The 23397-nt window shown below is 49.9% G+C and overlaps 2 protein-coding genes across 4 annotated transcripts in view; one reads left to right on the top strand and one right to left on the bottom strand.

The window, feature by feature from the left end:
* Nucleotides 1-4024, top strand: part of RPN2 (ribophorin II) — a 52002-nt gene extending 47978 nt beyond the window's left edge. Inside the window, exons 17-18 of one of the 3 annotated variants that reach the window (XM_045194537.2) lie at nt 737-784; nt 3694-4024. In XM_045194537.2, coding sequence (XP_045050472.2) covers nt 737-784; nt 3694-3706 — 61 coding nt within the window. In that variant the 3' untranslated portion in view covers nt 3707-4024. Of the gene's footprint in view, nt 1-736; nt 785-1423 lie in introns of all 3 variants that reach the window. The other 2 variants (XM_045194538.2, XM_024559196.3) reach the window with 2 other exon arrangements.
* Nucleotides 4025-10523: 6499 nt separating this feature from the next.
* GHRH (growth hormone releasing hormone) lies at nt 10524-19018 on the bottom strand. The gene is made up of 5 exons (XM_053927119.1): nt 18967-19018; nt 15051-15151; nt 14623-14727; nt 13099-13218; nt 10524-10551 (listed from the first exon to the last, which is right to left on the bottom strand). Exons 2-5 carry the CDS (start codon nt 15128-15130, stop codon nt 10536-10538), a joined length of 321 nt encoding a protein of 106 aa, XP_053783094.1. The 5' UTR covers nt 15131-15151; nt 18967-19018; the 3' UTR covers nt 10524-10535.
* Between the last annotated feature and the right edge of the window lie 4379 nt (nt 19019-23397).

Below are 23397 nucleotides of genomic sequence, written 5' to 3'. Positions count from 1 at the left end.
GTCCTCCAGCAAGGCTGCCGATTAAGGTGGTCAGATCAGGGAGACGCTTCCTCATTAGTGGGTGGGAGAGCCACGCATTTCATCCCTGCCCTGCCCGGGTCTCCACTGTGAGCTTTCTGAGTGCATCACCGAAGAGATCCCGCCCCGACGTGCTCCCGGACTTCCCTGTAGTAATCCAGATTCCACCAGAGCTTCCCTTAGCACTGGCAGTGGCAGCTGGTTCATTTTGCTGTCCCTCCAGCAGCCTCACCTTGGCAGCTCTGCATTGCATCTGAGAAAGGGCCAGGGCCTCAGCCGTTTTTTCTAAGCAGAGCCCTGTTCCCTTGCAGCAACCAGTCTAGGCCCCAGGGAGCCAAAGGCCTTGCTCTGCTGAGCTCTCTCTTTTCTGGAGTTGCCCACACAAGACTAACAAAATCAAGGGCAGATAGGGGTGGAAAACATTTGATTTAGATCCTGCTTATCATGAATTCCTAATCTGCAGTCCTAGAATTGTGTCTATTTTCTGGGGACAGAGACCACAATTCTTATCTCCGCCCTTTCCCCTGCACACATCCCATACAGAAAGGTAAAGCCCAGTGCTGCGTTGCCGTCTGTGTGAATCCTAGAACGAACGCTGCCACTGGGAAAGTCAGTGACCCTAACGGAAGCTCTGGTCGGGTGTTTGCCATTTCTCTCCTCAGCTGATTTCTCTTCTCACTGTCCTTTCTTGATTCTCAACCCCTCTTTCCTTTGGCAGGATCGCTGCAGAGCAGAGCAGTAGATTGGCAAAATATAGGACATTACGGTAACGATGAAGGGCGGTCTCATCCCAGAAGCAGGGCCCCTTTCCCATCTTGCCTGCCTCGTGCATGTCCCTCCTTCCCTAGTGGCAGCCCACTCTTCCCTCCCCAACCCTCCCTCAGCCAAAGATGAACTCTGAGGCCATTTACCCACTTCCTGGCCCAGGTGGTGACAGGCCTCAGGCAAAAGCCAAAGCCCCTTGACTTAGCCCAGCTGCTGGGGTAACTTTGCAGCAGAGTAGCCTTGACCTGGCTTACACTACATGACTCCATCCTCCCTTATGTCCCAAGGGGTACTTTTTAGACAGTAGCCCCTCTCTCTATGTTTATAGGTGAACAGAGATGAGCTTAAGAAAGGCCCAGCCTTGGACTTTTTAAAGGGGAACCCCATCTAGAACATCTAAATTCATTACATGGTGGTCTGATGACAAATCCTGGCACACCTTGTCACTGTTTCTAGGCCTTTTTGTAACACTGACTTTGGTTGGGCCAAACAGTGTGGTTTGGTGAGATTAAATTACGGACTGATGGCCACAGAGCAAAGCCAGTATCAGAACCCAGGTTCCTAGAGCTTAGGGTGTGGATCGGGGCTGCTCCCTGGGTGACTGAAACATCGTGTGAAATATCACCCATTCTGCATGCAGGTATTAGTCCTAGGACGAGGGTGGAAGCAGAAGCAAGGTGAGGGGAGGTAAGGAGAGAGTGTCTGATGCTTCACTGATCAGCTCCTCTAGACCAGGGATTGGCAAAAGTTTTCTGGAAAGAGCCAGATAGCACTCTAGGCTTTGCAGGCTGTACAGTCTCTGTTAGAACCCTCAACTCTGCCGCTGTGATGTGAAAACATCACAGACTGTGAAAACAAATGAGTACGGCTGTGTGCCAATAAAACTTTACTTAAGAAAACCGGCGGTGGGCTGGATTTGGCCTGTGGCGCATAGTCTGCTGACTCCTGTATTAGATCAACAAAGAGGAGGGAGCACCCTGACTGATGGGGCTCAGTGGGTTGAGCTCCAGCCAGCCTGCAAACCGAAAGTTCACTGGTTCAGTTCCTGGTCAGGGCACATGCCTGGGTTGGGGCCCAGGTCCCCGGTCGGGGGTGTGCACGAGGCAACCGATCGATGTTTCTCTCCTCTTTCTCCCTCCCTTCCCCTCTCTCTGGAAATAAATAAATGAAGTCTTTTTTAAAAAGAGGAGGGAAGTATTTGAATTTTCTAGTCATGTTCCCTCTCATCCCTTGCTGTGGAAATGGCTTTCCTTGCCAGAGCAGTGGAGCCATCTAATTTTTAATCCTCTGAAAATAAGAAAAATCAACAAAAGCATAGACTGTATAGCCTTTCACTGATGTGTGAGCATAAATTGGAACGTCTAGTCCTCAGCACAGAAGAGACTACATTTGGTTTGGGGTGTGTTTTTTTTTTTAGGTGTAATTTATATACAGTAACATTCATCCTTTTTAGTGTATGATTTCGTGGTTCTTGACAAACTAATACAGTAGTGTTAATACCCCCTTAGTTGAGATACAGACAATTTCCACACCCCCAAAAGGGCTCCTGTGCCCCTTCTTAGTCCTTCCTTCCCACCCTCATTCCCTAGCTGTTTCCATTTGGTTTTGTCCTAAATTTTACTTGCTCTCTCTGATTTGCTTTCAGAACTGGTCCTTTCTGCTACGTACTGAGTTCTTTAATTCTTTACACTAACTTGGGATTGATTTTGTTGTTCTTGATTTTTAGATAGTCTGCCCCCACCCGATTACCCCCAAGTCATACTGCTTGAAAGAGAGGAAAGTCACTTGATTATTTGGATGTTTAGGACTTTCTGAAGTCGGGACCTCAGATTTTAAAGGTGGTTTTGATTTGGGGACAGATACTGATTTGACCAGGCATAACTTCTTAGCCAAGACAGAGGCTTGTGGGCCACTACCCTCCCAGCTGTTCCTGTTCCATACTCAGGCTGTCTTCTCTGTGTGAACATTTTGGAACGCACCTTTTAAGGAACCTGGGAACCTCCGAGTGTTGGTAGAGAATTAGGGGCACTCACTTCAGCCCTCAGGATTAGTTCTGGGCCTGTGTGTGCCCCTCAGAGCTGCCGAAGAGGACTGACGCCAGCCATTCTGCAAGGGTGTGTCACCACATCCGCCCTCAGCCCTGGCTCCGGCCACCTGCCAAGGATGGGCGTCAGCACCCTGCCTCTGCTTGCCTGGGCCGCCAGAGCACGGGCTTGCTGCCGTCACCCTCCTGGTTGCCGTGTCGAGATTGTCATCTTTGCTCTCGTGTTTCCCCATTACATCTTGGAGTCTAGGGAAAGGCAGTCTCGGGAAAGAAGGAGTAAAGAGTGGTTGTTTTTTTCCCCCCACTCTTAAAGTTTTTCTGCAAGCTGAGTCCCATTTTTGAGAATCATTATTACCCAGGTTTAGACGCAGATTCTGACCAGTGGCAAGAAGGTGATGACATGCAGGTTTCTGTGCTGAGCGGTCAGAGGCCATCTTCTAAGCTACGTGAGGGCCAGATGTGGGCCGGCGGGCCTGGAGTCCGGGAGATTGATGACGGGCGTCCTTGACACTGTCCTTTCTGCTCACCTGCTCAAATTTACGCTGCCTTTTCAGCCTTGCACTGTGAGAGGTGTGCCTGGGTTACCTCATCTCCTTCCATTTCACTTGCCACTTCCTTTCTTAGTCCTCGTCAGGTTTGGCGCATTCTTTTTATGTAAGTTGTCACCAGCTTTCGTTTAGCTGTCTTAGACTCTTTCGTGAAATGAGATGGGGCATAAGTAAATAGAATTAGTAGAAAAAGGGTTATTCCTTTATCAGCGGGATCTTATAGTGGGAGAATACCGTGGCTTCTCTTTGACCAGTTAGGAACTGTAACAGTGAATTGAAGCCTTCAGTAATTTTGTTTTTGTCTCCAATTTCTTTCAGAACAGCGCATTAGTCCCACAAGAAGAAAGGAAGTCTAAAACCTGAAATGAATGTCAAGAAGAGGAGTCAAGAACAATTCAGTTTGAAAAGGGGAATGAAAAAACACTGTATTTATAAAGAAGAAAGTTGAAGTTGTGGTTACACTTTGCTTGTTTTTCTATTGCCGGGCACAGAGCTGGAGGAGCCAGGTGCTCTGCTTCTTTGGCCGGATGCCCTAGCAGGGTGCTGTGAACGCTCCTAACTCAGCCTAAGGTTGCATTGGAAAAGTCAAAGTCTGTAATAAGTCTGTTGTGGAATAAAGAGATTAACGGGGACAAAGGCCCGAATGAGAGTTTATTATAGTACTTTTGGACCGATGGGACTCCTGGGCTGCACGCATGAGGACGTAGTTGGGAAGTATTGTTGACACACTGGCCAGGTGTTTTTAGACCCTTTCACATTGGGCCTTCTCACCTGGAAAAACCGCTGTCCTTTCCTCCCCAGCCCTGGTTGCCGATCCTACGTGAGCCCTGTTGGTGTCTGAAGGCTCTCCTCTTTTGCCTCGAAAGTTCGGTCTCAGCATGCAGTGGGGAAGGGAGCGGATTGTCTTAGGAGAAAGCTAACCCCATGAGTGACCTGAGGGCTTTAAAGGACCACACTCATCTCAAGAATGCCTCTTGTGAAGTTGTGCCTAGGACAACCATTACATGGGGGCTTATGCCATCACTGAGGGAAGGAATATTGAGTAGTCCGGTTAAGTGCATAGACTTCAGTGTCAGGCACCTGCTGTTACCACTCAGTAGGGTGAGGGACCTGGGCAGTGGCTTAACTTCTCTAGGCCTCCTTTTTTCCTTCAGTAAAAGCGAGTTAATAACCTCATCTGACTGGAGTCTCACGCATCTGAAGCACTTGGCTCAGTCCTTGGCATCTTTCCAAACTGGCCCGAAGTTACATACTTGGGGTCATTGCTCCTAATTCTTTTAACTGAAACATAACCAATACATTTAGATAACTTTGGAAATGTGGCTGGTCCTAACAGTATTGAATTGGGGGTAGAAGTTGTTTTATTCAGATTGCTTTCCAAGCTGGACTTCCCCACAGTGAGGAAATGGGAGTTTGGATTGGGGGAAAGCAAATGGAGACACTGAAACTCTGAGCTAGTCCCGAATGGGCTTCTGCAGGCAAGAGGGTGCACAGGCAATTGGAGGGCTACCTCCAAGCTGGGAAGGAGGAGGCCGCGGCTTCCCAGAGGGTGCAAGCTGGTGGCCCGTAGATACGCTTTATTTGATCCAGGGTTTTTTTCTTTATTAGTAGCTAACATTTACAAATAGAGAAAGTTCATATGAAAATCTAGGTTTGGAGTATTGGATTCAGAGTTGGCAACAATCAGCTGTACCCGAATAGCGGCTCCTCCCTCTGGAGGAGCCCTGCCCCTCACGGGTTGTCAGTCCTCATACCACATGTGCTGTTCCTCCTGCCAGCTTCACTCCTGTGGACATACGACTGGGAGCCTTGCTTTTAAAAAATGTTTAGCTTATCCCACCTTTCTAGTGTCCCTTATGTTTGCTGGGACCTCAGCCGAGTGGTGTGGGAGGGATGAGAGCAGGGGCGGCCCCCCTGCTGGTTACACCTCTAAACTTCTGGAAGACAGACCAGATGAGGCCTGCTGGCCAGTGGTGTAGAGGAGAATTGGGGACTGATGATAGAAGTGCAGTGGCTGGAGGGAAGTCAGGAGACAGCTTACTGGAGAAGGGGCTGGCGAGGCTAAGTTGCACCAGGGCTGGTTCAGGGCTGGCCTGCAGATCCAGAGGGAGCTGGAGAATCAAGCAACAGCAGACATTGGCTCCATGCCAGGCTTGGTGCTGTGTCCAGAACCAGGGTAGTGAGCAAGACAGGCAGACGTCTCCCTGCCCTTGATCCTGGTAGAACCTGGAGGAGACAGGGAAAGGAGCAAAGTATGTCGGAAGAGCTTCAAAGGAAGCAGTGTTTACCTAGAGGGGTTGGGAAAGCTAAGCAGACACCCCAGGGACAAGCCTTTGTGGAGCTGGGAAGAGGACTACAGGCAGAGAATCAACACATGCAAAGGCTCTGAGGCAAGATCTTGACACATTTGAGCTGAAATTAGGCCAGTGCAACTGGGGTGTAGCTAGCAAGGAGCGTACCGTCAAAAGCCTGAACAAATCCGACTTTTAAGGGCCATGGTGAAGGGAGTAGATTTTATTTCAGGACCAATGACAAATTTTAGGGAACTTGAATATGATGGTGTAATACAGCACAGGCAAAAATTCACCTCACAGTCTCCCCGTCTGGCCCTCCCACCCAGTGAAACTTCTAGGAAAACGTTTAGCCCCGCCCTTGAGCAAGGCTGCAGGGGAGAATCTGGGAAGCCTGGAGCCCACAGCAGGCCTGGCACCGGTAGCTCCTGAAAGCCACTGGATTTTTTGCTCACATTATTCACCACTGACAAAGATTCTTTGCTTGGCCAAACTTCAGTCAGGTTCCCAGGCCTTCCCCTAGGCCCATCTGTGCACTTCCTTGTAAAATCTAGTTTTAGCGAGAACCCTGCCGAGTCAGTTTAACCAGAACCCCCCACCCTCCAGATCTGATCACCTTAATATCTGATTAGGTGCCTGAGTATCTGCCGTTCCCCAGGTGACATCTGAGGAATGTGGTGCACATCGTCCTGGCCTGCCTTCAGCCAGAATCCTGTTTGGTGGGTTTAGCCTGAATCCCACTGCTCTGCAATATTCCTCTTCATGAGTTTTCATCCTCAGGTCCCCACCCTGTGTGACTCTAAGTTCTGACTTGCCTGTGCAGCACTGGGGATTGAGCCACGCCATACACTCAGGTCTCTTCCCCGGTTGCAATAGTCCTGAATGAAATCTGTTTTAACCACTTCACTGTGTGTCTCTGGCTTTTTTTTTTTTTTTTTTTTTTGACACCACAGTTGCACTGGGCCGTCTCTAAGGAGTACTAAGCACAGCAGTTTAGAGTCCATCTGACCTGCTCTGAATTCCCTAATTGGCTGTGTGTCGTTAGGCACCTCTCTGGGCCTCAGTTTCCCATCAGTAAAAATGGGGCTAATACCTCTGAGGGCTTTTTATGGATGAAATGAGCTCACACCCAAAGCACATACCACCGTGCCTGGCACTTAACATGGACTCTCTTCTTTCTGATTAGTGTAGATATTATTATTATTATTATTATTTCCTGTGTGTGGTCAGCAGGAGCCCGGGAAACAGTTTGTCTCCCGTCCATGTGTATTTGCTCTCTTAATTTACTTGATTGCCCAGCTCACATTTCCTGAGGGGCCTGGAGTCTTGGAATCAGGACTCACTTCCCAACTTTGCTCCTTCCACTGTAGGACCTGGCTGAGCCACCTGACCACTCACCCCCGTGGGAGGCCGGCGCCCTGCTCCGCCTTTCTCCAGAGGGCTGTGGTGGGGAGCAAGTGAAGTGCTGCAGGGGAAACGTCTTTGTGAACTTTAATACACACAAAAGGGGTTATTATTAAAAGTGACGAGTCCCCTATTGATTAGAGCATTTCTTTAGGGGCAAAAAATAGCACTTGGTCTTAAGTAGGACCCCCACGGGATGGGACGCTCCCAGCACCTCTGTGGGGAGGGATTAAGTCTTGTAAGACTCCATTAGCGTCATCGTTAATGGTGATGAAGCACCGGAATTGTTGCCATCATGGTTTCTGCCTTTGTAGTTGCATTCACCTCAAAAAACGCAAGTAGCAGCCAGTCCTGGTGGTCGTTATTTCATTTGAAAAACTAATTGGAAGTTGAGAAAGCCTTCAGTATTTGCTTTTGTGGGGACAGGCGGTGGAAAGAGATGAGCAGGTGGGTCTGGGGGACGGAGCAGGCCCGGGCGCCCCCCATTCAGCAGTCCCCTCCTTTGTTCCTTGGCAGCCCTCCTCTCTTGGTTGAAGTGGACTGCCTGCCTTCAATGGCCGGCCTTCTCCTCTGGAGGGGGCTTTTGTTTCCCCATTGTTCCTACTGTCTCCTCCGCCTGCGCCACAGAGGCCCCCTGTCGAGCCTTTCCCATGATTCACATCCTTTCTTGGAAGGTCAGCTGGGCTCCTGGAGAGAGCAGGTGGTCTAAACCGTGGGACGAACTGAGGTGGCCTTCTGTCCTGGTGCGGGGAGGCAGGTCCTCTGGCCGTGTCCCAGCTGGAAAATGACGGGGTTGGCGTTGCCCATCTGTGAGTCTCCGCCCACTCTAAACTGCTGTGACTCTTCTGCTTTTCATCAAAATAGACATTTTACCATCCAGACTTTTCATGTTTTTTAAAAAAATAGATTTAATTTACTTAGAGTAAAATGTACAGATCTTAAGTGTACAGCTCAATGGATTTTTCCATCTAATGGCCCTGGTGTGTAACCATTATCCAAATGAAAATACAGAACATTTTGATTCCCCTAGCAGGTTTGCAGGGTCTAATGAGAGACGCAGGTGGGGTTGGGACGTGGGGAGCTACCTGGCCCAGGGAAAAGGGTCACGAATAGAAAAACTCGAGTAATCGCTGACATAGTTTCCTGTGGTCAGTCACTTCAGTTCTCAGCTTCCTTTCATAGCAAAAGTCAAAAGAATTATCTCTACCAAAGATTTTACATTTTCGAATAACAATAAAAAGTAAAAGAGAAGCAGGTGAAATTATTTTTAATGTTATTTAACCCAATATATCCAACCTATTGTTTTAACATATAATCAATACAAAAATCTTTTGAGATATTTTATATCCTTTTTCATATTGTCTTTGAAACCCAGTGTCTGTGTTACACTTGATGCGTACTAGCCACATTTCAAGGGTTCGGCAGCCCCCTGTGGCTAGCGGCCACCCTGTCGGTGGGCCAGGTCGATACGCATCAGCTCGGACCCCTACCATTTGCTCTTGAACCCACTCATGTCGGACTTCTGCCTTCACCACTGCACCCAATTCGTTCTCGCCAAGGTCATCAGTGGCTTCCATGGTCACTTCTGTGGTCAGCTCCCAAGTGACTTGACCCATCAGCAGCACTGGGTACAGCAGATCACTCCCTTCTTCTTGAAACACTTTTTTTTCAGCTGGCTTCTGCAATTTCTCATAGTTTTCCCAACAGCTCACTGCCTGCTCCTTCTCAGTCTTCTTTGCTGGTTCCTCATCTTTTTTCCAAACTTCAAATGTGAGGGTGCCCCAGCATCAGTCCTTGGGCCTCTTCTCTGCTCTTTGTGTACTTATTCCCTGGTGACCTCACTCACTTTTCTAGACGGCGACAGCTGCCAAACCAGGTTGGCTGCCCGGACCGCTCTCCTGACTCCAGTCTCCAGAGTGCAAATCCAGGTGCCTGCTCCACAGCCTCACTTGGACCTCTAATAGCATCCCAGACTCCATGTCGAACCCATCTCCTAATTCTTCCCCCAGCCCTGAAGCGCCTGCACGCCAACTCCATCCCCCAGCAGCTCAGGCCAAAACCTTCAGAGTCATTCTTGACTCCTCTCCAGTCCCCACGCCCCATCCACCAGCAAATGAGTTGTACCCTAAAAATGTGCCCAGAACTTGACCCTACCTCAGAGTGGTGTTCCAGAAGTGAGATTACGTCATTGCTTCACTCAGACTCTGGGATGGCTCCTGTCTCCCCAAGGATGAGCCCCCAAGTCCTTAGCATGGCCTCCCAGGGCCCTCATGAGCTGCCCCCCTGCTCTGTCTGGGCCTCCTTTCCTCCCCCTCACACCCTCTTACTGTTGCAGCCACTCTGACCTGCTCGTTCTTCCTCCTCCCCCACTCTTGCCTCCAGGCCTTTGTGTTGGGTTTCCACTCCAGATGGAATGTTCTTTACCTAAATATTCACAAGGCCAATGCCCTGCTTCCCTCAGGCCTGTACTTAAATGTTACCTTACTATGGAGGCCTTCCCTGAGCGCTCCCCAGCACATACATACACCACAGATAAGAGAATGCCCTCCAGCGCTCCCCACCTCCTTAAACTGCTTTTTAATGCTCATCGGAGAGTGTGTTTTTATTGATTTGAGAGAGAGAGAGAGAGAGAGAGAGAGAGAGAGAGAGAGAGAGAGAGAGACCCGGAATCAAACCTGCAACCTGAGTACGTGCCCTGATCAGGAATTGAACCCACACACTTTTGGCACACAGGACAATGCTCCAACCAATTGAGCTACCTGGTTTGGGATCCATCCCCTTAAATTTTTATCCTTTGTAATTCCCTCATCGGGCACATTCTATATTTACTTGTTTTTTGTTACTCTTCCCCTAATTTGAAGATAAGCTCTATGAGGTCAGGGGCTTTGTCTGTTTGCTCACAACTGTATTGCCAGTGCCTGGCACATAGTGGGTACTCTATAAATATTTGTTGAATGAATAAGTGGTTTTGCTCATAGACAAACAAGTCACCAATGGATGAAGGATGAGTCTGGTGCAGAGTAGAAGAATATGGTAAGAGGCTGCTCCTGGGCTGGCCTGACTCAGTTGGAATCCCAGCCCTCTCCTTGCTGGTTGTGCCCGTGGCAATCCAGGTAACCTTTCTGGGCCTCGGTTTCTTGTCTATGAAATGAGAAGGGCGCCGGTTCCGCCTGCTGGGTTGTATGAGGAGTATATGAGATTCCAGGCATGAAGCTGCCCAGCCGGTACTCTGCATGCCCAGTAAATGTTAGCTATTTTTTCTTATGCCGTGTAATACCACTTTGGGAAACGTAACTATGTAAACCATGTAAAAAATTAGGCTGAAGATAAAAGAAAACTGAACTGCAGGCCAGGACAGGGGGATTTTATTGTATTTACAAAGGAAAAAGCAGGTCAAAACTAAATAGGATTAAGTGGCTGCTGTTGCGTTTTGGCTGCAGGCAGCATCAGACACGGGCAGACTCTTCATCCTTGGGAATTCCTGCTGTGGAAAGAAAAGAAAGGCTCCGTCAGGGACTGAGGAAAGGGCAAGTTGGGGCAGGGACACTCGGAAATAGGGCGATGGATGCTCCCGGGTCAGGACTGGCTGTCTGGGTCCCCAGAGAACCTCATTCTTGAACAGAGAACCCTGGTGCCCTGTTGGTGGGCTGTAAATTGGCACAGTCACAGTGTAAAGTGGTACGGAGGGTCCTCAAAAAATTAAAAGTAGAACTACCCCATGACTCAGCAGTCCCACTCCTGGGTCTTTACCTGAAGAAATCCAAAACACTAATTCAGAAGGAGACAAGCACCCCTATGTTCGCTGCAGCGTTGTTTACAACAGCAAGATATGGAAGCAACGGAAGTGCCCACCAAGCGACCGGTGGGTAAAGGAGACAGATACAGAGAACAAACTGATGGTTGCCGGATGGGAGGAGGCTTGGGGGGCGGGAGGAAAAGGCAAAGGGATTAAGAAGTACAAATTGCCAGTTGGAAAAACAGTCACAGGGACGTAAGGTTCAGCATAGAGAATATAGTTAATAATGTCGCAATGCCCGTGTATGGTGTCAGGTGGGTACTAGACTTGTAAGTTCTCTAAATGTCTAGTGACCACTTTGTAAGTTCTCTAAATGTCTAATCGCTATGTTGTACAGCTGAAACTGGTATAATATTGTATGTCGACTGTTGTTGAAATTTTTAAAAATAATAATAATAAAAAGAACCTCATTCCTAGCCCTGGTTCGGCTAACCCACTTCCACTGAGATCCCAGGCTGGTCACTTCCCCTTGAAGTCACCTCTAACCCCCAGACAGGGTTAGATTAGGTTACTCCTTCCGGTACACATCCTCACTACACCCCTTACCATTTATCGCAGGCTAAGTAACCGACTGTACAAGTACTTGTTTAAGTTTTGCCCACCTTGGTGCATCCCGAGTGCCATGGGAGCAGGGACCACTGCTGCACCCTCAGCCCAGAACTTGGCACATAAAAGCCACTGGATGACTTTTAAGAGGCAGGAGGACAGACGAATCTGAACCTCAGTTCTGGTACAGGGCTGTTAGGCAGACATGAGCGTGGTGGATGCGGAAGTGTGCCATCTGGCAAATCATTCTACCCTGCATCACCAAGGTGCAAGAATGCACTCTTAGTGTCTGTGTGCTCGGCTCACCAGCGACATCCAGGGAAACAGTATTTGCAGCAGTTAAGCTGGAGGGGTGACAATGTGCCGAAACAGCCTCCAGACCCTTTCCTACTGTTCTGTGACTTGGAGCTCTGAGAAGCCTGTGGCTTTAAACCTGCAGGGACAGAGCCTGCCTTCTTAGGAGTTGGCCCTCCTTGGGACCACTGCACCCCACTGACGCCCGGCGGGAGTCATAAAGCTGGTGAATGACGACCTAATCCCAATGTGAGAGGCACAGCGTAGGCGTTGCGCTTAGAGGCATCAGGGACCTTAGAGGTGGTCGGGGCCAACCCCTGCTTTCACAGGGGAGGAAACTAGGAAGCCTGCTTGCTGTGTACAGCGCAGTGGCCACAGAACCAGACTGGGGTCCAGGTGTGCATCCTGCCCCCCAGCCTGGTTCTCACCCCTCCAGCAGCCTAGCTGCCCGTCAGCCTGCCACTTGCTGCTTGTATGTCCACAGGCCTGTAGCTGGTGAGATCTCCGAGCTCTTGGTGTCTAATTAGATTGGGAAGAAGGTGAGGGAGCACATGGAGAGCTCTGTTGGGAACTGGGTTTGCTTAATGGGCCCAGAAGTGCCTGGCAGCATCATGCTGGGACATGTTGGGGCTCACAGTTGAAAATTGGCCTCAAAACTATAGCAGAGCCCCTCCAGCTGTGCCCTTCTTAGGAGATTTTGTCCGTTACGTGGACTTCCTGTGAAGGAGCTTCAGAGAAGCAGAGCAGGCCTTGGATGGGCCCATCAGACATTGACTTGAAGCCAGCGGCTGCCCCTTCTTTGCCTCAGTGTCCCTCCTCTGTAAAACGGGAAAACTCATTCCTGACTTTCCGATTCCCTGTGGGAACGTGAGGGCCCCTGAGGCTGGCAGTGACTGTCATTCCACCTCTTCCTCCCGTGAACATGAGCGCTGCTCACACTGGTCTGCCTGAGGGCATTGGGAGGGGCCGGTCTTCCTTTGGCGCTATGATTTTGTGAACTTGGCAAGGGACCCAGGGCACACCTCTCAGATCCTGCCCAGCAGAACCCCCAGGGCACTTGTGAAAATTCAGGTTCCTGGGCCCTATCCCAGAATGAATGAGTCGGTACAGGTTTTGGACACAGACGCTGAGCCTGGCCTCTCACTGCACAGTGGAGATAGAGCAGTGGGTGAGATCTTGTTGCTATCTCACATTTTCTCCCTCGCTCCAGTTCTTGATGTGGGCAGGAGGGGTGGGCAGAACCGCATGCCTTTGGAGAGGAGGAGATTCCTTCCTTTTCCTGCTGATATTCGGGAAGGAAGCCTCTGAGCTCCCTAAATATACACATGCACACACGTCATGCATGCACACACATATATATACACATATATATACGGTTACACGTGTTCCCACCTGTGCTTCCTCGGCAGGGCCACCAGGATGCTCTCCAATGCCACCTGCTTTTGGTCTTCCCACACGCTGTCCACCTGACGGCCCAGCCGTGCCTTTGCTCCTTGCTCCTGGGTTCTCTCTCTGTTCGATCAGAAAGAGAGAAACGGTTGAGGTTGCTCTCTGGGTAGGACGTGGAGAGGCCCGGGAAAGGCCCAGCAAGGCCAAGTGAGCAGAGCAGGGAGTGTCCCTGTGCCTCTTCTGATATCTGGTATGGATGCTCCCACCCAACTGAGTTCGATTCAACAACACGCAGGAAGGCAGCACAGGCGAGTGTGTAATGGAGAGAATAGGCTCTGAAATAGCCATTTGCAAAATACCTCCCCACAGATTAGGTATTAATGACAAAGGGAAAAATATTCATTTACAGAGGAGAAGTCTGGCAGACGCCCCATTAACCAGGTGATCAAAGTTACTATCGTCAACAATGAGACAAATCCATCTCGTGCGCCGCCTGACACAACGCAGGAGAAAACACCGCATCGCTTCTGTCGCAGACCCTGAATCCGCCACGAGGACGCGTCAGGCAGCTCCAGTGTGAGCACGTTCTAGCAACAGCTGGCCTGCACCAAACAAGATGTCAGCGGCATGGACGACTGAGGAACGGTTCCAGATTAAGAGAAACTGGAGAGACATCGCAACTGACTCAGGAAAAGAAATGATTGTTATAAGGACACTGTGGGACAACTGCTGAAGTTCGAATAGGGGCCCTAAGTGATCGTTACGCTGTGTATGTAAGAGAGTGTCCTTTCGTTAGATATTGGGAGATACCCGCAGCAGTAGTTAAGGGTAAAGGGCAGTGGTAACTGCAATTCACTCTCAAATGCTTTAGCAAAATGATAATAAATTAATAAATAAGTGTGTACATGTATGTATAGATCTGTATCTAGGGGTAGATATAGACTAAGCAAATATGATAAAATATTAGGAATTGTTGAATATAGGGAGTGTATGTGGAAGTCCTTTGCACCATTGATGCAAACTCTCTGTAAGTTTGGAATTTTTTCAAAATGAAAACTGCAAAATGCACAGGCTATGGAGTTAGGCTCCGCCAGTCTCTGGAGTGTATCCTTTAGAAGCTATTAATGGCTCTGGCCAATGGGGTAAGAGTCTTACTTTATAGGCTTGTTAGGACGAGCAAATAAGAAATGAAGAATAATGGCTAACACTACCAAGGGCTCACTGTGCCCAGCGCTGTGCCAGGGGTGTGTAAATGTCCCAACGCACAGCCGTTCTCTCTGGCAGAGTCACGCTCAACTGGTAGCTACCTCAGTATTGTTACTATCAGATCCGAGCATAGGGAGAGGCGCATGGTAGGCGTCCAAAGATCGTTTAATAGCGAGAGGCAAGCTGAGTTTTGACATTGGGCTTCTTCTGTTCTGGCAAGTCCAGAAATGACAGATGCTGTGCAGAGGAAGAGGCCAAACTTGGTCCCTCCCCACTGATGCCCTTGCAGTGTAGCGAGCAATCCCAAGAACCTCTGCTCACCCCTGCTGCCTGCTCATGATGTCCTGGAGCAGCTTGCGGGCGGACAGCTGGCTCAGCACCTTCCGGTAGCTGTTGGTGAAGATGGCATCGGCATACCGTGGCATCCTACGTGGGAGGAGTGACAGGTGAAAGGGTGGTATGGTGGGCCCCAGTGAGGGGCCCGAGGTGGCTGCACTCACCAGGTCTCTGTAAGCCCTTGTGTTGCCTTTGGCCCTGCTCATCCCCAGAGAGAGATGGAACCTGGGCCGGACAGCCTCCTTGTACAGGCTCAGAGTCTGGCCCCCTCCCAGTGATGGGTGGTGGGGGCTGTCTGAGAAGGTGGCTGAGGCCAGCCGGTGGCTTGATTCTGCATCCTCCTAGCACCCCTCCTCTGGCAGGGATGGTTTTGGGGCGGTGGAAACCCAAGCCCTGTTGGCAGGACTGCTTACCTGAGGGTTGGGGAGGTCGAGGAGCAGTGGGAGCCGCTGCTGAAGGTTAGGATCACGAGGAAGAACACCCAGAGCAGCATCCTTTGCCCTTGTGGGAGCACCTGGAAAAACGACAGGAGGGAAGGCCAGCTGTAGCCATAGCCACGGAGACGCCCTTTGCTGGCTGGGTGGGCCCAGCCCTGGACTTGGCTCCGTGCGAGCTGTCCTTTGTCCTTTGGAAGTGCTGGGTAGGAAAAAGAGCCCAGGCTCTGGAAGTCAGGTAGACCTGGGTTCCAGTTCTGCATCTGCTAGTCACAAGCTTTGACCTCACTTTCTCCATCTGTGAAATGGGCATGATAAAGCTACCCTGCTACTTCATAGGGTCCAACAGGAAATGAAAGATAACGGTGAAACTGCCCCTTCCTGTGAGGCACCATACATGGAATTCAGGCCTCAGTAAGGAATAGGGCAGGAGCAAGCACCTTCCCTTAGTCTCTCCCAAGTCACCCCCCACCCCGCGTGGCACTGACAGTGCTGAGCAGGGCTAACAGCTCGGGCCCTGAGTCAGACAAACCGGAGTCCACAGTCAGGCTCTGCCATCCCTGGCTGTGCATCCCAGGACAAGTGGCTTCTCCTTTCTGGGCCCCAGTTTAGTTTCCCCGCCCATCAAATGGGATCGATGACTATGTCTACCGCAGAGGACCCTCACGAGCATGAGATGAAATGAAGCACCTGCAGCGTGGCACGTGGGGAGTGCCCCACCAACTTTTGCGGTGATGCTCTACTATTAGACCTGCTTGAGTAGTCATATGGGTCAGGAGCTGTTTTAGCCTGTGTGGAGTCGGATGGAAGGGAAGGCTCTAAATCGTGCTCCAGATGCTTAGATTTCACCAAAGAGTTTGAGTCCTGGAAGAGACAAGGGAACCTGGGGAGCTCATGCAGCAAAATTATCTCATAGATCATGTAATTATCCTTAATTGGGGCCTGCCGACAGTACTCTGCAATTAGAGGAAGAACAGGCAACAGGGAAAGAGCCCTCCTCTGCTGGGGAGGTGCCTCCACTGTCAACCGGCCCTGGTGTGACTCAGCCACCTAGGAACTAACTGGGTCTTCCCATTTCCTGTGCTCCCCACCTGCTTCTGCAGGATATCCACTCCATGGGGATACAGACCTGTCCAGAAGCCCCACCAGTCCTGGAGAGGGCAGGACCCCCTCCTTTCCCATGATCACCCCTCATTGTTCCACTTCCCGCCCTGGTCCTGCTGAGGAGGGATTCCTGGCCAGCAGAATCATCACGGGCAGAATCCACCTTCCCTTCCTGGGCTCACCTGCTCTCTCAGGGCATCACCCCGCTTCTTCAGGACACTGGGTGCTGACCCAGGGATGCCTTGAGACCCAAGGAAGCACATGGGGTAGCTCAATGCAGTCACGACCCCCACATCTCCAGAGCTGGATGGAGCCACCATCTGGGCCTCAGTCATCAGCCCCTCCTTGATGTGCATCCTCCCTCCACCCTACCCCCAGGCAATCCTTCAGTTCCTGCTCCAACAGTTGTTGCCAGTGAATGACAGGGAGCTCACTACCTCTAAGCGGGTCTGTCCTATTTCCAGGCAGCTCTTCTTGTTAGGAAGTTTTTCTTATTGTGTCAAGTCCAAGTGCCCTTATCCTGCAAATATTTGTTAAGCTTCTGGTAAGGGTGGGGCTAGAGAAAAGATGAGAACATGGTATCTGCCCCCGAGGGCTGCCCCTTTGGCATCCACCTGTCATGCCACCCAGAGCTCCTGCACCTTCATCCACATGACGGGCTGTGTTTTGCATCTAACTTAGGTCTTTGATCCCCAAACCCAGGACCTTCAGTCTTCTGTCCTCCTCAGCATACCATATCACATGTGGCTCCCCTTTCCTGACGGGTGCCCCCCTGCTGGAGTTTCCTAAGCAGGGGGATCTTTGGAGGCAAGGAGGACCCCTTGACACGACCACTCCGTTTTCTGTCTCCCAGTTGCAGCCCGGGCTTTCTCATCTTCTTGGTGGCCGATCTTTTAAAGGCCTGAGCACATCTAGGCCCCTAGTCACCCTACTCGCTTACTCAGAAGCCCTTGGCCCCCCAACCCCTCCAGAACGAAGCCAAAACCCTTGCTCTTGGCCTAAGCCCTCCCTTGGCCTCCCCACCTCCTGTACCTTCTCCGTGGGCTGGCACAAGTGATTCCCAACCCCTGTGTCCTCCTGGCCCACACAGCCCACCCTCATACTCGCCCTTGAGGGCAGGTATCACGATCTTCCTTTTATAGCTGAGGAAACAAGCCCAGAGAGAAGGGCCTTTTTCCATGGTCCTCCATCAAATTAGTTTCGGAGCATGCACTTCAGAATGGGCCTCGCAATTCCCAGGCCGGCCAACTTCCTGCTGCTCCTCACAGCAGCCTCCCAGATACAATACCCTATTCACAGCGCTCCCCATTCATGGGGCGCTTCAGAATTCATCACCTGCACGTGGGAAACGGGACTGGGGAAACTGAAAGCTTTTGCTCTTTGCCGCTGGGTCTCTGGGGAAGAAAGAAGGGGGATGAACAGGAACCCCAGCTTGGCTGGTGCATTCCTATGCATACACAGTGGTTTAGGGAATTGAAAATAACTTGGTAAGAGGGCAGATCTGGGGAGCAAGTCATAGTAAATCCAGTAACCCCCTGCTCACTCAGAATGACACTGAGCAACTATGTAGTGTGGTCAACCAAGAGGTGCAGCATTTGCTGTAAACCAAGTGCCCCAGGGGTGGGTCGGACGCCACTGCAACATTGGGGCTGGGAGAACGCCGTCCAGGGGTTGGAAAATCCCACTGGACAAGAGGGGAAACAATAAGAATTGTCCAGCTTCTGCTATGAGAAGAATAGAGGTTGCGTCACCAAGGACAAAGTGCTGTTGACAGACACCTTCCACGTGACCAGTCTAAGGAGCTAGAATTCCCTGCTTTCAGTGTTGCGCAGCTCCAACAGCATCATCGGCTCCTGGATGGCTCCGGGGGCATTTTAGGGTTTTTTATCTGTCGTTACGGGGAGCAGTTAGCTTTCCACGGTGCTTACCAACTAATTCTGTGATTAGATATATGTGAGGTTGTCTGGACTCGGGGTAAGTGGGCACTTGATCTACAGCAGCTGGCACCCTCGCCAGCCTTCAGGCCAAAAATGCCACAAGAATTCTGTGGATGTGCCTTCAGCTAATGACAGAGGCCAGGTCTCAAGTGCCCAAACTATCAAGGCCTCTTTTGAACACCTAAGGAGAAAAGTCCTTTACCTTTCTCACATATTCTGCTTTGTAATTTAAGGACCCTAGTCCCAGTTTATAAACTGTTTTGCCAATAGTGTTCCAAATCTCAAGAGATCTAAGTTTTTAATGAGGAATTGTCTTGAATTGTCACTCAAGAGACTGACACCCCATCTCCTTCCAGTCCGGGGTTGAGGCGGCTTATGATGAAAGACACAAATACGTCAAGGCCATTAAAATAAGGATGAGGAAACACGCTTGTGGGGGGGGGGTGGAACGTTCCAAGGGCAGGTAATTGTGTCTAAAACCCAGATGGATGAGTGCAGCTGCAATTGAGCAAGAAAGTGTAAAATGTTATCAATTTCCAGGCAATTATGTTGAATCGGGTCTCAGCGATCGATGCGTGCTATTGATTTGCACAGCCGCTTGGCTCCCTTCCGATCCAGGGCAGAGTCCCGCTGTCAACGGGAGAAATCTAGCCAGCCAACGTCTCGCCCCAGAAGCCTGCCTACACATGTTTGAAGGAGTACTGAGACCTCACCCACCTCCGAAGACACCCGCACGATGCTTGTCTGCCTGCCGCTTCTCCATGGGCTGGCAGCCACACGTCCCCAAGCTCAGTATGGTGCCAACCACACAAAGCATGTTGCAGAGCCCCTAAGAGGGGCCTCAATGTACTCACCAGTCCACAGGCCAAGAGGGTGGTAGCGGGGCTCTCTGACTTGGTGTTTCCGAGCCGGTGAGAAGGTCAAGTCTCTTGCCCCCTCTCACCTGCGATGTGGCAGGTCTCCCTCTGCTACAAGGCACTGCTCCAGTTCCACGGACCTCAGGCTGGCGTTTGCTTCGGTGGCTGCGTGGCGCTGCCACCATTTATACCTTCATTTCCCTAAGTGTTGTCAGCGTCAGAGACTCAATTACTCACAAGTCAACCAACGGGCCATTTTTAGCATCACACGGACAAGCCCTAACAGGGGAAAGGGGTTTGCCCCTCACAAATGGAGACGCATATTGGACTAGCCCTTTATCTTCAAGGGAGTAGACAGAGTACAACGTTACAATATTATTCCAAGAAGCCCAGAGAGTATAACACGGCTACTCTGATCATCGGGGTGGCCCTCACAGGGCAAACACCAAGGGTTCATTTACTCTCTGAGACCGACATGCCCTTAAAAAAGTTCATATGGTTTTGTCCGTGTGCAACTCTCTCTCACGCTAGGAGCAGTCAGTATATAGATAAGCGCTTTTCTCTCCTTTGTAGGGAAGTTGTTCGCCGGGTCCCTTGTCATCCAATTATCGAGATTTTCCTCTGTTTGATTTACACCTGCTGTGGTCCCATGCTGGTGCAGGCGGTTTGCCCGGGGAGCTTCCATCCACACGTGTCGAGGCAGCCAAATTGGTGGTTGTGCCAGAGATGTGTGAGGTGAGAGGCAAGAGATGGAAAACCGTGGGAGTGTTGATGTGCTTCCAGATTTCTCTAGCCTATAGCGAAAGGATCCCCAAGAAATGGCATGAGAGTGTGTGAAGCAGAAATACAGTTTTCCCATTTGGCTGTTGTGGAGCGGTAGGAAAGAGCTCTCAGCTTCAAGTCCAGACACCTGCCGCCCCTCCTGTGTCTGTCAGTCACAACCTCTGTGACCCTGAGCAAGTCATTCCTGCCCTTCAGACCTCAGTTTCTACATCTGGAAAGTCAAGAGTTGGCAGAGAACAACAGCTTTCCAACTTTTAAAAAGGTGTCATACCCCTTTCTTTGGAAATCTTCTATAGAAGCACTGTGTATAGAACAGATTTTAAAAATGAATTGGGCTCTTCTGGTGGGAGAGGGAGGCGTGGAGACTCCCTTGGCCTGCACCTGAGGCACCTACCTCTCTGGCCCGTTAGAACCAGTGCTTTCTGCAGGAGCCTCCTAGAAATGACATTCTATGATACTGCTTCTTAGCCTTCTCCGGGCCGTGTTTTGGGCACAGAGCAAACATGGGATTTTCCCGTACAAGCAGGGACTGAGTGCCGTGTCACCTTGCCAGCCTGGACATGGAGTAGTCTGGCCAGAACCCCAGGGATTAAGAGTGGGCTGAAGGGTCACAGCAGCAGGTGGTAGATGGAATAGCTGGGAGCTCCCAGGCCAATGGGCTCTCATACAGTCGGGAGCCGTGGCAAGGTGGAAAACCACATAGAACTGGGCAGCCAGGATGGGCATCGGACCAGAGTGCAGATGTAGGACCCACAGAGTTGCCATGGGGATCAGAATTTAAGCCCAGTTGAAGCTCTGTGCCAGGCATTACACTAAGGACTTCATGCCTGGTCTCAGTTTCCTCATCGATGAAATGGGCTTTTGAGTGAGGATTAAATGTAACAGTGCATACAGCACGAGCCTGGCACAGAGTCAGTCTCATAAACTAGCTCTTACCATTGCCATTATTGTTGTTATAAACGAGGCACAGAGAGGTTACCCGCTTATCCACAGTCACACAGCTGGGTAGAGGGAGAGCCAGGACTCAAAGGTTTTGACTTCCAATTCAGTGCCCCACCCCAGCCTGATGATCTCCTGAGGCCCTTCCAGGGTCACTGGCTTTTCTTTTACTTTTTTTTTTTTAAAGGAAGGGTAACAGTTATATTGAAGTATAAATTCACATACCATAAAAGTCACTGTTTGGGGTCTATGGTTCAATGAGTTTTCACAAGTTTACACAGTTGTGCCGCCATCACCCCATCCTGTTTTAGAACACCTTCCATCACCCCAGAAGTTCCCTTCGGCCAATCTGCTGTAATTCCCACTCCTGTCCCCAGCCTCGGGCAACCACTGATTTGTGTTATGTTTCTGTAGTTTTTCCTTTGCTGGAAAGTTCACAGAAATGGAGCCCTATAACATGTACTTTTTGGTGTTAGACTTCTTTCATTCAGCCTAATTTTTCTGAGATTCATCCATGTTGACTCACGTGTCGGTAGTCAGTTCCTTTTCATGGCCGAGTAGTACTCCACTGTATAGATGTACCACTGTTTTTTACCCATTCACCTTGCTGGACATTTAGGTTGATTCCAGTGTAGAGCTATCATGAATAATGCTGCTAAGAACACATGTGTACTTTGTGTGAACATATGCTTTCTTTGCTTTTGGGTAGGTACCTAGGAGTGGAATTGCTGGGTTATATGGTAAGATTTAACTTTTTAAGAAACTGCCAAAATATTTTCAGATGTGGTAGTACCATTTACATTTCCAGGAATAGTTCTAGAGAGCTCCTCCACCAGTTCTTAAAGAAGCATTTATTTCCTCATTCCACAAACACCTATTAAGCACCTAATTAGGCTCACACAGAGCTGGATGGATTAGAGGTCCATCTCTAGGTCTCAAGTCCTGGCCCCACTTCTGCCATTAGGAGAGTGGGGTGGGCCTTTTCTCCCCAGAATGGCATTTTCTTGGGTGCTAAGAGGAAAGGTGGCATGCGCTTGATTTCAGAAAGCTGCAGGAGGCAGGCCTGGGAGGGGCTGGGGAATTTCCTCAGGCAGGTAGACCCAGACAGGAACGTGAAGAATGGAGAGAAGGGCAAAGTTACAAGTGAAGCTGGGAGAGCATCAGACAGGAGCAGAGAAAGACCTAAAACAGGAGACGTGAGTTTGGGTGGCAAATGGGGTTGGATTGGAAACCCAGCTCTGTCACTTGCGAGCTGTTTGATTCTGGCAAGGTGTTTAATCTCTCTGAGCCTCCGTTACCGCATCCCTGCAGCGGGGTGATGATCCCTGCCTCCCCAGGTTGTTGTGAGGATCAGAAATCGCATGTAAAGTGTCTGCTACACTCGGCGAGCGGCAGCTGTTATTCTAGTTCTTACGATCAGAGCTGAGCTCTGAAAGCCAGGAGGGGTGGTGGGAGGAGAGCTGGCAGCCATCTTGGGTGACAAGCTTTATTTGCAGCCAATTCTCAAACCCGTGGAGGAAGGGGATGGCTGTAGGAAGCCAGAAGGAACCTTGAGAGCAAGAGCCCAGCCCCCGCCCCCCTCGAACTCCTGCTGCTGCTGCGTCCTTATCCTCTGAGAGGTGGTGTGGGAATGCCTCACCTCACTTGCCACCCAACTCTCATCTCAGGACAGGGTTTTAACCCAGCGTTAATTTTTTTTTTTTTTTTTTTTTTTTTTTTTTTTTTTTTTTTTTTTTTAAATATATTTATTGATTATGGTATTACAGTTGTCCCATTTCCCGCCCCACTCCACTCCATCCTGCCCACCCCCCTCCCTCCCACATTCCCCCCCTATAGTTCATGTCCATAGGTCATACTTATAAGTTCTTTGGCTTCTACATTTCCTACACTATTTTTACCCTCCCCCTGTCTATTTTCCACCTATCATCTATGCTACTTATTCTCTGTACCTTTCCCCCTCTCTCCCCCTCCCACTCCCTTAATGACAACCCTCATGTTCTAGTTGTTTGCCTAGTTTGCTCTCGTTTTTGTTTTATGTGTGGCCGTTAATAACTGTGAGTTTGCTGTCATTTTTACTGTTCCAATTTTTGATCTTCTTTTTCTTAGGTAACTCCCTTTAACATTTCATATAATAAGGGCTTGGTGATGATGAGCTTCTTTAACTTGACCTTATCTGAGAAGCACTTTATCTTCCCTTCCATTCTAAGTGATAGCTTTGCTGGATACAGTAATCTTGGATGTAGGTCCTTGCGTTTAATCTTGGGTAATGTAATTATGATGTGCCTTGGTGTGTTCCTCCTTGGGTCCAGCTTCTTTGGGACTCTCTGAGCTTCCTGGACTTCCCGGGAGTCTATTTCCTTTGCCAGATTAGGGAAGTTCTCCTTCATTATTTGTTCAAATAAGTTTTCAATTTTTTGTTCTTCCTCTTCTCCTTCTGGCACCCCTATAATTCGGATGTTGGAATGTTTCAAGGCGTCCGGAAGGTTCCTAAGCCTCTCCTCATTTTTCCAAGTTCTTGTTTCTTCATTCTTTTCTGTTTGGATGTTTGTTTCTTCCTTCTGGTCCACACCATTGATTTGAGTCCCAGTTTCCTTCTCATCACTATTGGTTCCCTGTACATTTTCCTTTGTTTCTCCTAGCATAGGCTTCATTTTTTCATCTGTTTTTCGAATAGATTCAACCAAGTCTGTGAGCATATTGATAACC

This window comes from Desmodus rotundus, chromosome 6 (genome assembly GCF_022682495.2).
Source record: "Desmodus rotundus isolate HL8 chromosome 6, HLdesRot8A.1, whole genome shotgun sequence".
Classification (NCBI taxonomy): domain Eukaryota; kingdom Metazoa; phylum Chordata; class Mammalia; order Chiroptera; family Phyllostomidae; genus Desmodus; species Desmodus rotundus.
The sequence above is the reverse complement of the archived record's forward strand: the minus strand, read 5'-3'. Positions and strand labels throughout refer to the sequence as shown.